This window comes from Triplophysa rosa, linkage group LG19 (genome assembly GCF_024868665.1).
Source record: "Triplophysa rosa linkage group LG19, Trosa_1v2, whole genome shotgun sequence".
Lineage (NCBI taxonomy): Eukaryota > Metazoa > Chordata > Actinopteri > Cypriniformes > Nemacheilidae > Triplophysa > Triplophysa rosa.
This window is the reverse complement of record NC_079908.1, coordinates 12,629,855-12,644,536: the sequence shown is the minus strand read 5'-3', so window position 1 is coordinate 12,644,536 and position 14,682 is coordinate 12,629,855. Positions and strand designations below refer to the sequence as shown.

Here is a 14,682-nt window from a genome sequence, read left to right as displayed (position 1 = left end):
CGTTTCCCACAGCCAATAACTTCCCTCCACAAGATGACAGGCAGGCATGCATGTGCGTAATCGCTGGGGCTGACACCGGCACATCTCCCACGCGCCAGGTTGGCTTGCCTTTTGCCCTTCTTCCAGTAAATACTCATCTGTCAACTCGTCTGCCAGCGAAAGTTCTAGCTCTTCGAACACATGATCGAGACTCACTCTTTCTCTTTATAAATAACCAGGGTGGCTTCCATCTCAATGTTTACAGTGTGTTGCAAGTAAACACCATTAACTCTAGATGAACAGCTGACCCATAGAATACACACATCTATGATTACACATATCACTGCTGTCCTTCCAAAACATAGGATAACCAAATTTGCTGTTTTCAAGCCTTTAAAATGATTAAATACTGCGTTGTCAAAGTTGACAAGCACTTTTCAATACTTTTTATTGGTTAGATATTTGCAAAACCAAGTGACAAACATAAAGAGTTATTAATAATAATGATTTATGGCAAAAATAATGAAATATGGAGATGCAAGGTTTCAGAAGGACTGCAGCGACGTATATAATAGGCCTACTACTTGTTAAGACAACAACAATAAGCTATGACAAAAATAGAAGTAAAAATATCTGCTAAATGAGAGCTCGCAAAACATATTTAATGTTAAATGTCAATGCAAAATATCATATGTTCATAACTTGTGAATCTATATGCAAAGTGTAAAGAAACTGTAACCCAAATACTGAATGGAATCTAGGGTAACGAAATAATAAATAAAAGCAAACAGAAAAGATGTGGCACACACACCTGTGTGAATCTGTCGGTGAGCCTCCAGAGCATCCTCCTTCTGAAACTGAGCTCCACACTGGTCACAGACGATGGCTTTCTCACCAGCTGGAACAGAAAAACGACAAGAGAAACGTTTATTCCACATCATTCCTCAAGTTTTGCTCATGAGGTTGCATGTTGCAAAGAACAGGTTGTAAGGATATCTCAGGGGACCCACACGATTTGATCAATGACTTCTCCAGTCATTTGTGACTATGTATTTTATTTAAAAAAGCACTCAAGGAGCAATTCATAGCCATTGAAAGTACTAAAATATATATTTTAAAGATTCCCATTATTTTATAAAAATCACAAATCCCTGATATTTCCTTCCTTAGGGAAGTCTGCTGGATTCTGAGGGAATCCCTTCAGCCATAACTGTGTGTGTCTACATGTGTTTTACACTTACATTAAGACATCTGCCAGATGCTTTTATCTAAAGCAAATTACAATGCATTTAAGCTATTCATTACACAACATGTCACATTTTGGATTGCTGCTGCAATGTTCTACCAAGCGAACTACAGGAACACGTTTTTTTTTTGCAGGATACACATGCATGCCATATGTTGACCTTGTGTGCACTTTACAGTGATCGCAAAGCATAATTACACATTTACACTTTTAACTTTCACTTAAAAATCATAACACGCACGTCAAACACACAAAACAGAAAAAAAACAAGTCGTCTGTCATCTGCTAAGCACATTTTGGTGTTGCAACAGGACAAAGATGGGAACTATAAGACCACAGGACGTCAATATACCATTTGATCTTGTGGCTTTCCAATAAAGCAGGAACACTGTGTGCAACGTGCACTGTATTTATCTGCCCAACCGAAACATGTGACCGACCTATAGAGGGTTTGGAGAATGTGTGGCAGGACTGCCAAAACTCAGCTTTGTGCTCAAGTCTTAGCACCTTCACCAGCAAAACAGGAAGTCATTGTTCAGATAAAAAGCTGTGATGGCGACCGAGCAAAGCATATTTCGCAACCACTGTAAAGTTACAAAACGTACTGTACCCTGAAGCCAGGAGGAAATACTGTTTTTCTTGACTGGCCCATGATGCCACTCAGCAATAAACTTGTAAACGCGACACAATCAAGTTCCTCTGTATTTCTCATGAAATTGAACGCTATTACCTGTGGTCATATGTTGCAAAATAAGAGAAACTACAATAGAATAGATGCTATTTTATAGCTTTTACAAACATCTAGATTCTACAGATAGTAGACAGTAAATATTATCACCGACATAAATCACAAAATATCTTGCCATTGATTGAAAGTTACAGGTGAAGTGTATACTTTTCAATATTTAAAATACTTTTTAGTTAAAGGTCCAGTGTGTAATTTTTGGCAGATGTATTGACAGAAATGCAATTTAATATACTGTACATAACTATGTCTTCAGAGGTGTGTAAAGACCTCACATAATGAAGAGTTATGTTTTTATTACCTTAGAATGAGCTATTTCTATCTACACACAGTGCAGGTCCCCTTACATGGAATTCCCCATGTTGTTTCTACAGTAGCCCTAAATGGACAAACTGCTCTACAGAATGCGTTTCTTAAGTATGCTATTTCCTTTGGCAAAGAAGTGAAAACGTGAAGACATCTTAGTCCTGTGTCAGCCACCGTAGTGCTACGAAAGAGAGGGGTGGAGTGAGCCATTGGTTGCAATTTGCAACCTCACAACTAGATGCCGCTAAATTTCATACACTGGACCTTTAAATAAGCAGAGGCAACTTATACTGTGATTTTATCATGCATTTAAAACATTTTTGTTTATTTAAGCGGACACACATCCGACTCCCCCATCAACCAGCGCATTGTGTCTGGTCTGCAGAGGTGATGTTCTCACATTTGGCCATGGGGCAAGAACATCCAGGTACTGAAGCAGTCCTACAAGGAAGGCCAGCGGGACATCGATCACCACCTTAAGTGGCAAAGAGAGAGAAGCCAGACCTTAAACCCTCCTGCCATATAAACAGCAGTTTATTGAAGCAGGTCATTGTCTCACATGCGGTGACATCCAGCCACCCAGAGGGAACGCGCTTCCAGCCCCAGCAAAAGTTGTGGAATTAAAGAAATAAATCCTAGCTTCTTACTTTGATCAACAATGACGCTTAAATTTCGACATGACGAAACAAAGGTGAGCAAAAAACCCACCCCTCTTCGATTTGCCAGCATTTTTGGCCTACTTTTAAACCCACCCAACCAGAAGAAAACACACAGAAAGAGAGGGAAACCAAGGCTAGAAATAACTGCCTCTCCAGCAAAAAACAAACAAACAAACAACTAGGGCTATAAAAGAATCGCTCTCTAGCAACTCCCACTTCCCTCCTTCTCTTGGAGTTGCCACAGCGATGCCGAACCTGACATAACGGGCCCTTACACAACCACGGCTCCCAACAAGTAGAGGAGCGGTGCCACGTGCCTGTTCCCTTTTCACTTCCCTACCCTGACCGTATTGCACAACTGAAACCACAGGATTTACCATTTCTGCGTGTTGATCGCCCGTGTTTGGAAGCACAGCGTTGTTGTTGCGTGTACGTGCATGAATAAAGCGTAACCGGAGCTTTTAACGCGAACGCAGAATCAGAGAGATGCTGAAAACAACCAGCATAGGATTACTTGACAGTGGGGGCCGCGCCGCCTTTGTTGATGAGCCCCTGTAGAGAGCTATACTACAGTATCTGTAATGGAAAGACCTGAACAAACACATATTGTCTAATGCTATAAAGGTAGATTCTCATCACACACGCTCTGACCGGTCCCACCCCCCTCCACGCTCAGAAACGGGAACATGAGTAGAAAAATACGGCACAAGCAAAAACATACCCTTGCTGTTCGGTGAGCCTACACAAATGCGTTATATAAGACAGAACGCACGGCCCCAAAAAAGGCACAAAAATCCATATAAACTAGAGAAAACACATTGCCGTCAGAACAATGAGTGCAGACACTATGCTCTCTCTTTCCTGTAGCGGTAACGAACTGTGCTGTACAGTTTTATTTACACTATCCTCTTATCAGTCACAGAACAGTACGTAGACTGCCAATTGGAAAGGACAGCCAGGAACTGTGTGTTCTCTCTCTCTCTCTCGTAGATGTGTACCGCAGGCAGAGCATTTTTTTATCAACCAAGACAAAAATGCTGGGAGACTGCCAGATTCCCCTCGTAAAAACGCACTTGCGCACACAAACACGCCAGCGTGGACTTTTAGATGAGTATATTTGTGTACAAAAGATCTCACAGTGGCACAATGAATTCAGGGGAATATGGACGCAATTGTGTGTAACCGTATGCTGTGTTCCAAAACCTGGTGAGATATCTGAAAAAGCTTCAGGCAGTGTTGTATTCATGTATGCTTTGTGGACAGGCCAACCTCAATCTCATTTAAAAACAGGCCTATTTATACAAACTAAAAAGATGTATTTATAAACAAATTATGGATGTATAGATAGTATATATAATATAAAATAATATAATATGTATTACACTATAAAATAGGAATATCGCTGCTGTCCTTCTGTAACTTTGTATCTCCATATTTCGTGATTTAAATTTTTTGCCATAAATCTTATTATTAGTCACCCTTTATGTTGGTCACTGGGTTTTGCAAATATCTAAAAGTATTAAAAAGCGCTTTTTATACTATTTACACTAGGAAACTATAGACCGATTTCAAATCTCCCTTACCTGTCTAAAATACTAGAAAAAGTAGTGTCCACCCAGTTGTGCTCTTTCTTACAAAATAATGACATACACGAAAAATTTCAGTCAGGCTTTAGACCGCATCATTGTACTGAAACTGCGCTCGTTAAAATTACTAATGACCTGCTTACAGGTGCTGGTCATATAATTAGCCCAGTCTTTAGCCCAGGCGAGACGCTTCTGATGCTTCCTGCTGAAAATCTATGGGGTATTGTGAAGAGGAAGATGAGATATGCCAGACCCAACAATGCAGAAGAGCTGAAGGCCACTATCAGAGCAACCTGGGCTCTCATAACACCTGAGCAGTGCCACAGACTGTTCGACTCCATGCCACGCCGCATTGCTGCAGTAATTCAGGCAAAAGGAGCCCCAACTAAGTATTGAGTGCTGTACATGCTCATACTTTTCATGTTCATACTTTTCAGTTGGCCAAGAATTCTAAAAATCCTTTCTTTGTATTGGTCTTAAGTAATATTCTAATTTTCTGAGATACTGAATTTGGGATTTTCATTAGTTGTCAGTTATAATCATCAAATTAAAAGAAATAAACATTTGAAATATATCAGTCTGTGTGTAATGAATGAATATAATATACAAGTTTCACTTTTTGAATGGAATTAGTGAAATAAATCAACTTTTTGATGATATTCTAATTATATGACCAGCACCTGATAGCATATCTGAAAGGTAACATCTCACTCCTAGTCCTGCTTGACCTTAGTGCTGCGTTCGATACTGTAGACCAGTGGTCACCAACCCTGCTCCTGGAGATCGACCGTCCTGCAGACTGCAGCTCCAACCCTGCTTCAGCACACCTGTCTGTAATTATCAAGCAAACCTGAACACCTTGATTAGATAATTCAGGTGTGTTTGATTGGGGTTAGAGCTGAAATCATCAGGACGGTCGATCTCCAGGAGCAGGGTTGGTGACCACTGCTGTAGACCATAAAATACTTCTAGATCGCTTACACAATTATACTGGTATTCAGGGACAGGCACTACAATGGTTCAGATCTTACTTATCAGACAGACATCAAATTGTCCATTTAAATGGGGAATCATCAAATCTAAGCAAGTAAATTATGGATTACTCAGGGATCGGTTTTAGGACCCTTGCTATTCTCCATATACATACTGCCCCTTGGAAACATTATTAGAAAACATGGAATTAGCTTCCACTGTTATGCAGATGATACTCTATATATCTCATCAAGACCAGATGATTCCTTCCAACTATCCAAATTGGCAGAGTGCATCGAAGATATAAAACATTGGATGACTTGTAATTTCCTTCTTTTAAATTCTAATAAAACAGAAATATTACTTATCGGACCAAAGACACGTGAGCAGAATATTTCGGATTATAACCTGCAAATTGAAGGCTGCAGTGTTACTCCAACAAATACAGTTAAAGACCTAGGCCTTTATATTAGACAGCAACCTGTCATTTAGAAATCACATCTCAAATGTCACAAAAACAGCTTTCTTCCAACTTAGAAATGTTGCCAAATTATGAAATATTTTGCTGCTTAGTGGTTGTCCTGCATCACCAATAAACAAACTACAGTTAGTTCAGAATGCAGCTGCCAGAGTTCTAACCAGGTCCAGAAAATACGATCACATAACCCCAATGTTATCAACCCTTCACTGGTTACCCATTAAGTATCGTATTGACTTTAAAGTTCTTTTAATCACTTATAAAGCCTTAAACGGTTTAGCCCCTACCTACATAACAGAGCTTCTACCACACTACAACCCATCACGCTCTCTAAGATCTCAAAACTCCAGACTTTTGATAACACCTAGAATAACTAAATCCACCAAAGGGGGTAGAGCTTTCTCATACGTAGCACCTAAACTCTGGAATAGCCTCCCCGATACTATTCGAGGGTCTAGATTAAAGACGCATCTTTTCAGCCAAGCATTCACTTAATGCAAAATATGCTAAATAAACCACAGAGAGACTGCATATATTAGATATTATTTACTAGAATAATGTTGCATGTTCTATAAACACCATGCAATGTGCTGTGTTTTACCTTTTTTGTGTTTTTCAGTTTTTCTTATTTTTCTCCTGTAAAGCTGCTTTGGAACAATGCACATTGTGAAAAGCGCTATATAAATACAATTGAATTGAATATCGTTGTGTCCACTTTACAGTGAAATGAAGCATAATTTCACATTTACATTTGAACTTTCACTGAAAAATCATAACACGCGTCAAACACACAAAACAGAAAAAACAAGAGAACGCTGCAAAATTATTTTTCAGTTTTTGAATTTACTATTTAGGCATGTATGATCATATCACCAATCAATGATCATTTCGGTTTCATTTTGTGACTGGTGAAAACCTTTTTCCCAAATTGCATTTATTTACAGAAAATTGAAACGGGACAAACTGGCCAGAACAACAAAAATAGATGCAATGTTTGAAGTTCATATTAATTTTTAAACAAATGTATTTTAGACACGGTTTAAAAATGAATACATGATGGAATAGGCCTGATTTTTCTCATTCGTCTTTGCATTCTTTCTTTTACATTGCTGTTTGGTGACTTTATGATTTCTGTTGTTTCTTTTTGTTGAAATTCAACAGACACTGGACTGTAATTGCCACAATACATGCATAAATGCTGATTTAATGCAAAACTGGAGTGATCTCTTAATTTTTTCTGTGTCTGTATATCTATAAAATATAATATAAACTTCGATATTGAAGTGTAAAAAGCCAAAAATGTTATTGACAATGCTATAATTCAAGTAATTTAGCCAGTACAAGTGGGCTCTATATTTTGTGCTCGTTAGACGGTCCAAAGCTTAGCAACATGCATACATCAAGCCAAAGACAGGTAGAAATCAACATCTCAACTTCAGTCTGCTATTTGTGTGAGGTGCCGATTTGCTGCCTACTATAGAGCAATCTACTGTAAATCACTCACAAGGTTTCATGATGCTGCCTTAGAAAGCAGCTGCCTATGTAGACAGACAACACAGGCAGCTCACCGGGTTCTGAAACAGAGCTACAGACACACAGCAAGAGAAACGCACTGCACAGATTTGATTTCACTCAACAGTAGATTAGGCTCCGCTTTCAGAAAATGAAGACCGGTCAGCTGGTTAATATTTATACAGCCTTCACAGAGAACAGAAAGAATCGCCAAGGAGATCAAAACTGAGGATATCTAGGCTTCTTCTGATAGCTTCACGGTCTGGTGCACAGACACAGGACGTCTTGGGACAAACCGAAGCAGCCGAATATTGACTCGCTAAACACACTTGCACATCAAAGGCGCTTCTAAATTTATCTGCTCGAGATGAGCACAATGTTGCACGTTCATTCGCTTGTGATTTATCCCGCTAAATCTCTTAATCCATTTTGCCTACAGACCAATTTATCTGTCGAGCAGGTCACACACTCGGCCCTCCGCTTTTTCCCTCTCACTGTACACACGGTCATTTCGGTACACAATGTCAATCTCGCCCCAGATATACTCGGGGCATTTCAGTTCACAAAGATGCACACAAGCTTAAGAGCGATCCTTACAGTACAGACAGACAACCTCTGTGGCGTCTGGGACTCGCCAGCATCTGCAGTCCAATCCACACGCAAAAACAAACTCAAACATGTTGCTTTAAGTGATGTTTGCTATGACCCCAACGTGCGACAGGCTAACACTTCCCCTGCAACAAAAGGTGAAAGGTTCCCTGTGTTTTCCTCTTCCTTTCTTGCCTCACTTCAGGCCACGGTCCCTTAAGTTATGACTCTGGGCAGTAAGAGGACAAAGGCCTTTCATAAGTGGAGGAAACAGGAGCTGGGCCGGGGCGGAACCAGCGGGGTTTGCCTGGTGTGAACTGGCAGGAAATGAGGAGAGGCCTCTAGCATCTTACTGGCATCTCACCACATTCAGCTTCCGTTGCCACCAAAACCTACGGCTGCCGTTCTGAGAAGGGGTTTGTATAATCACATCACTGAAGTCAGCACACTTATAATATCATTTTTTGAATGCCAAAGTAACAAAAAACGTATAAAAAAAATGTAAGTTAAAAAAACTATAGAAATGCACATTGCACATCGTTGCAAAGACGCTTAGAAAACAAGTAAAAATAACAATATTTTGAAATAAAAATAATGCAAAATATTATAAATGTATTTTATAATTTATTATAAATGAGCTTTCATTTGCAAAAATCTTTTTTTTTATTGTGCATGCCTAGTAATATCGATCAAACTGCAGTGTACTGTAAAAAAACAGATAACAAACTATAAAACGCAATAAAAACATGATAAAACAATATACTGTCAATAAACTTGGTTTTTATTTTTATTGATTTATTAATTTTTTTTAAACTTAATGATCTGTTTTTGTAAATGAACTCTTCAAATGTATTATAGTATTTAAAATGAGTTCAAGTGCACTTTTGCATAAAAAAGTGTACTGTGTGTGTCTACAGGTGCTTTCAGAATAGAAAGCGCAAAAAAGATCTCCTTCTACCTCGCTCCCGGATCAATACCTGCGAGGCTGTCTGAAAGCAGACCAATACCTCCAGCTCTCTTTTATGTATCACAGGAGAACCTGAGAGCCTGACCATGCGCTGAACCCTCTCCCCGAACGACCACAGAAGCTTCAACCAACCGCTGGATGTGACAATTGAGCCGTCTTTACAGTGCTGTAAATGCCTTTACTGCTGGGCGCAGAGCAGCGGGAGACAACTTCTGCTCCTTCCTCATTTGCCTTCCACGGACAAGATTCCAGGTCCTGAAATATGACTGGCCGGGTCTACATCAGTTTCAGGTGAGGGCCAATGAGTGAGCCTGATAATTTGCCTCAAGATGGAGGGGGAATTAAATGTGAAAAATTACATTCTGAATCACGAGTACCCAAAGGGGGTCCGAGTCCTGACAGCGATGTGAGAAATGCTAACTAGGGACTGACAAATGCATGGGCAAAAGAGTGCTACAGAAGTACTACAGGCAGTCGGCGATGGGCTGCACATAGTTAACAGAGCCCATGTATGCTCCACAGGTCAATAACCTGTAAAGATTTAACATTTAGTGCCCATTATTTCCTGCTTTCAAGTCACACATTGTCAAAGGCGCTCTCTAGTTTATTAAGACCCAAGTCAGGAGCATGGGGGAGGGAGTGCAGGTTACACAATGACCTATAGACCTGCAACTACAACACAGGAACACAGCACGAGTCATTACAAAACTGTTACATACTTAACACAACCATGCGATGGGGGATAAGGTTATAACATTACTGAAAAAAGCGTCCAGAAAAACCTTACGCGCACATGGAAGATGATTCTAGGAGGGACGGCACAGAGGCAATAGAAACCTAAAAGTGGCGCACAGATAACAGAAACCCCAACAGATCACAACAAGAAATGCATCAAACACACCCTGTTTAACTGCTGTCAGGTGCAGTCATTTAGGCTACATATTTGTTTATCATCGAATTCCTTCATTAGGAACAGCCATAAATGTTCTCACCTGCACTAGAAAACGATAAATTGTGAACAAACAACATGTTTACTGCATTTTCTCCTTAACCAGTTAATAAAATAAATGATTGGTTATTGTACCAGATCAGTTCGACCCAACCCTGATCTCCTCACCCATCATGTCACATGTTTTTAAAAATCATTTTAAGAGAGCAGGAACCTTGACTTAAAAAAAATAAGGAAAGGGGAAGAGAAAGAGGGTGATGGCAAAATAAAAAGAGGAAAAAATGTTACTTCCATAAACTTCTCTTCTTCACGAACGACACCCCTGTTAACTTCCTCACTAAAACCTTTTACGACGTCCTGACACCCATTTCACATCCACGAACTTCCTTTACATCATCTTTCGCTCAATATCTGTAAGCAGAACTTCTGTACGATCACAGTTACGATCTGAACTCACTGTGTAAACTGCAAAGGTTCTTTAATAAAGTTATAATTCGATGGCTTCTCTCTAATAAAAAATTAGGGAATAAAGCCAAATTGTGTCAAACGTAAAATAGCAATATGCTAAAAGACACCAACTATGTTTACTATTAATAAAAAGAATAAAAAATACAAATAAAAATGTGTTCCATTTGCAGTTGACAAGCAATGAAGCAAAAGTGTGTTTGCAGTCATTTTCCCACATCTATCAACGTAGCTTATCTGAATTTGATAGTCTGCGTTCTCTAAATATATATTTTTTACTGTAGCTCACAGTGTCTCAAGGCTTTGGCCCTGTCAGTGGTTGCTTATTAAACATTAATTACTCATGTCGCCACAGACGGTTTCCAAGTGCCTGAGATAGAGATGTTTTTCTTCAGCGTCGAAATTGTTTAGACGGCCCTGTATTAGTATTCAGATCCACAAATGCGTTCGCAACAGTAATAACACAATATCCACGGCTGCTTTTCATGTTGAACCTCCCAGTGGATTGGGCAGCATAAAAGCAGCCCTTGTGTCCTGGCTACTTCCAGATGGGACTGCTTTTATCTGTTTTTTATTTTTTTAAACATGAAAGCGCCGTCGGCAGATCTTTGCTTAGCGTCTGATTCTCTCTTCAGCCAAAATATGAAAGTTTCAAAGAGCATTTCATAAGGGAGCTCCGCCGTAAATGGGATTCATGGCTTTTTAATCTGTGCTAAGAAACTGATCTAAAAGTTTCCCACAGCAATCGTCCAAGCTTACGCAATGCAATAAAAAAGTGCTTCGGAGAGTATTTACTTTTGTCTGTACTACATGGAAAGCAAATCGCATTTTATCCTGCATATACTGTACATACTTGCGATGATAATTTTTCCCCCTTGAAAATAATTATTTATACTGACCCACAAATATACGCAAATAAAACAGGATTTTCCTAAGCTTGGCTTATCAGACCTTTTTCGGTGTGTGCTGGGGGCGGAGAGGATGTTGTTAGACGTAAACGCATTTAAAAATAAAAACCCCATTCATTCAGATGAAGGAGGGATGAAAACTTGGAAACACGCAGTACACGTCTATATACGGAGAAACAGAAGATATGAAGGTCTCAAAAAAACACCCCCTGGGGGTAAAAAAAAGAGGGACAGACAGAAACGGATGCGTTTGAATGGGATAAGCAGAAAGCAGGCATTTATCACACGAGAGCACACGCTCTGTCTTCATGGCCTCGGCTAAGATAAAGGCCAGGTGAGGCATCAGTGGGTGGTGAAACTGAAGGATTTCAACAGCTCTGTGCGTGTGCGTTTTACATTTTAACAGTCACTTTTAACACGTGCCGCTGTGCGCGCTTTACTCAAAACTCAACTGGACTGGCAGCGAGCATCTATTCCATCTATTTCAACTCTGCCAGCTGATGATCCTGTTAATCTTAATCTAATAATCACAGTCATGGAGGAGATGTTGTTAGCGTCCTCGCATCAGCACGATTGGGCTCTTTAACAGCATTTTGCAAATAACTTTATAGGAGGTGTGTTTAATTTGGAAACTTACATCAAGTGTGGACCAATTGCTTTCAGCTTCTGCTCTGTAATATTAGAAAGAAGTAATTTAGGTCAAGACGTGTATTATAGATATTATATAAAAAATTCAAATCATGAACGGATGCACTGTTTGACTGCTCTACTCTCAATACAGAGCACAAGGCTTAAAACTGGAGGGAACGTGTCCGAATATGCTCTGAATGCAAAGTGGACAGTGATATGATAAATCCACAAAGGATGTCTGTCTGCTCAACGGCCCAACAGGACTGGCAGAGTGGGTACAGCCCCTACGATGAAAGACAGACCAAAAAAAATCCATACTGGCCACAGGCTCCTCTCCAATCTATTTTCTGCTCAGCTGGTTTTAAATGAAGTTATTATGACTCATTAAAATGCCCGCAAGCTTGTGGAAGTCGGCCAATTACAATTTAAATTTAGCCTCCCCTTACACATGTCCCCCCACCACCTCATCCTCTCTAGCAGCCCCCCCACGCTACTCGCTCCGACACCGCACCGCTGCATTTCAACCGCTGGCTTACAGCTGCAATCGAAGCCTTGATCTTTGAACACAAACAAAAGCCAGTAAACAAACAAATCATTTTTTCCAGGGACTCTGCCAGTGGTGGAAATCTGGTTGTGGAATCGCAGCTCCTTCACCAAACTGGTTTAAATCAGTGTGACCTAAAACGCCCATGGTTTGATTGATGGGATCGGTTGGGTTTATATTTCAGGTCAAGGGAGTTGTTTGGACTGCATTCTTCTTCAAAGAGAATTACGGATGAATTATCAACCATTGTTGTAAATGAGTGATGAAATGTAACCGTGATTAGGTCAAGCCGTTTCCCTCAGCGAAGCAAAGAGGCAACTGTAGGGTGAAAGCCATTGCACCATAAAGATTTACGGTGATTTAAACGGATATAAAATTGAGATATGGCTCAAACCAGCTATCCTATAGAATGCGTCCAATGTTTGTTTAGTATCATAAAACAATAAAGAGTGCTTTCGTCTGATGCTATTCGACAGCACCATTCTCAGTCTAAAAAGAGCTGGCCAACGTTTTTGTTTTTTTAACTTAAGATATCAGCTAAAGAGCACTGACCCAGTCGGTTTATATACTGTACATACCGTCATGAAAATTAACCATGGTTTTATAATAGTGATTACTTTTTGTAATTACTATAAATATTTTTTTGTAACATGGACCGTAGTAAATCACAGCAAAGTAACATCACAATAAAGGAATAGTTTACCCTCTTGTCATTCCAAACCTGTATGACTTACTTTCTTCTGCAGAACACAAAAGATATTTTGAAGAATGTTGGTAACAGAAAACTGATGGTCCCCATTGACTTGCATTGGTTTTGTGTGCATACAAAAGAAGTCAATGGGGACCACCGGTTTTTGGTTCCCAACATTTTTCCAAATATCTTCTTTTGTGTTCTGCAGGAGAAAGAAAATCACACAGGTTTGAAATGACAACAGGGTGTGTAAATGATGACAGAATTTTCATTTTGAAGGTGAACAATCCCTTTAAATTTCATCCGCTCGTCCTTTCCGAAACACAAGGAATGACTCGCATTCGCATCCGTGCGCATTTCCCTGCATTATTCCGACAGCTCGGTGTGCACGCACGTCGCATGTTTGTGTGTGTGTGTGTTTTGCTGAACTGCTCTCATTTCCAGCAGAACAAATTAATCTGTGCCCTTCCAGCTACGCTTTCCTTTTTGACAGAGGCTGCTCAGAGGACAGAAATGATGAAGCAAATCCAAAATTCAATCGCCTGTGTTCTGTTTTAGAAGGCACACGGTGTACTGTACAGCCCATAAAACTCCCAAACAGCCTCCAGACGCTGCCGCAATCACCCTCCATCAAAACACTTTGTCTCGCATACAAAAATAAGACCCGGCATCGAGCTGAATACCAAATCAGCCCATTAGAGCACAGGGGCACTTGCTACTTAGCAACCAAAGGGATTTAAAGCTGCAATACCCGACAACAAAAGAGTAAGATCAGGATCTTTTACAGGGTATTATGGCTGGTGTGAGCTTATTCCATGTTTTAATCGAAAAATGTTAACAAGATGATGGCTGAAATGAAAAGAGGCAGGGGAATGAAACAAATACCAAACACCCTTAAACTGGAACAGTCATAAAGGGAAAGAAGTCATTATGTTCAATTTTTTCTTCCTTTTTCCAAGCAAAGGCATGGTGAGAATTGCGAGTTATTCCAAATGAGGCTTGACATAGATCTCTTTTCAGAGAAATACAGAACGTGTATTTCGCTAACAACAAATGCCGAAATAGGATATATTATGACACACTACTGTAAAAAAAATCAAAAGGCACCTCAAATCTCAAATTCCAAATGTACTGTAATTAGGGCTAGGACGATATATCGTGCTCAGTTTCTCAATGAATTCCGGTTAAATGCTGCCACATCCGAAAGACAGAGGGCGCTCTTGCATAGAAACTCTGAATATGGGACACAGAAGAAGTACGATTTACACACATAGACTGCGTCCGAAATCGCCCACTTCCATACTATAGAAGGCGAAAATGTCATGAATAGTATGTCCGAAACCTCAGTATGCAAAGAACAGTATGCGAGAAATACCCGGATGTATCAAGTAAATCAAATAAATATAGCGGAAAACTTTAAGGCAGACGTCCGTTTTCAATGTAAGTGCCAATAAATT

The 14,682-nt window shown here is 39.9% G+C and overlaps 1 protein-coding gene across 3 annotated transcripts in view; it reads right to left on the bottom strand.

Moving 5' to 3' along the window:
• zbtb16a (zinc finger and BTB domain containing 16a) overlaps positions 1 to 14,682 on the bottom strand; it is a 102,460-nt gene that overhangs the window by 41,961 nt on the left and 45,817 nt on the right. For all 3 annotated transcript variants that reach the window (XM_057361139.1, XM_057361141.1, XM_057361140.1), the window contains exon 4: positions 791 to 877. In XM_057361139.1, coding sequence (XP_057217122.1) covers positions 791 to 877 — 87 coding nt within the window. The remainder of the gene's footprint in view (positions 1 to 790; positions 878 to 14,682) is intronic.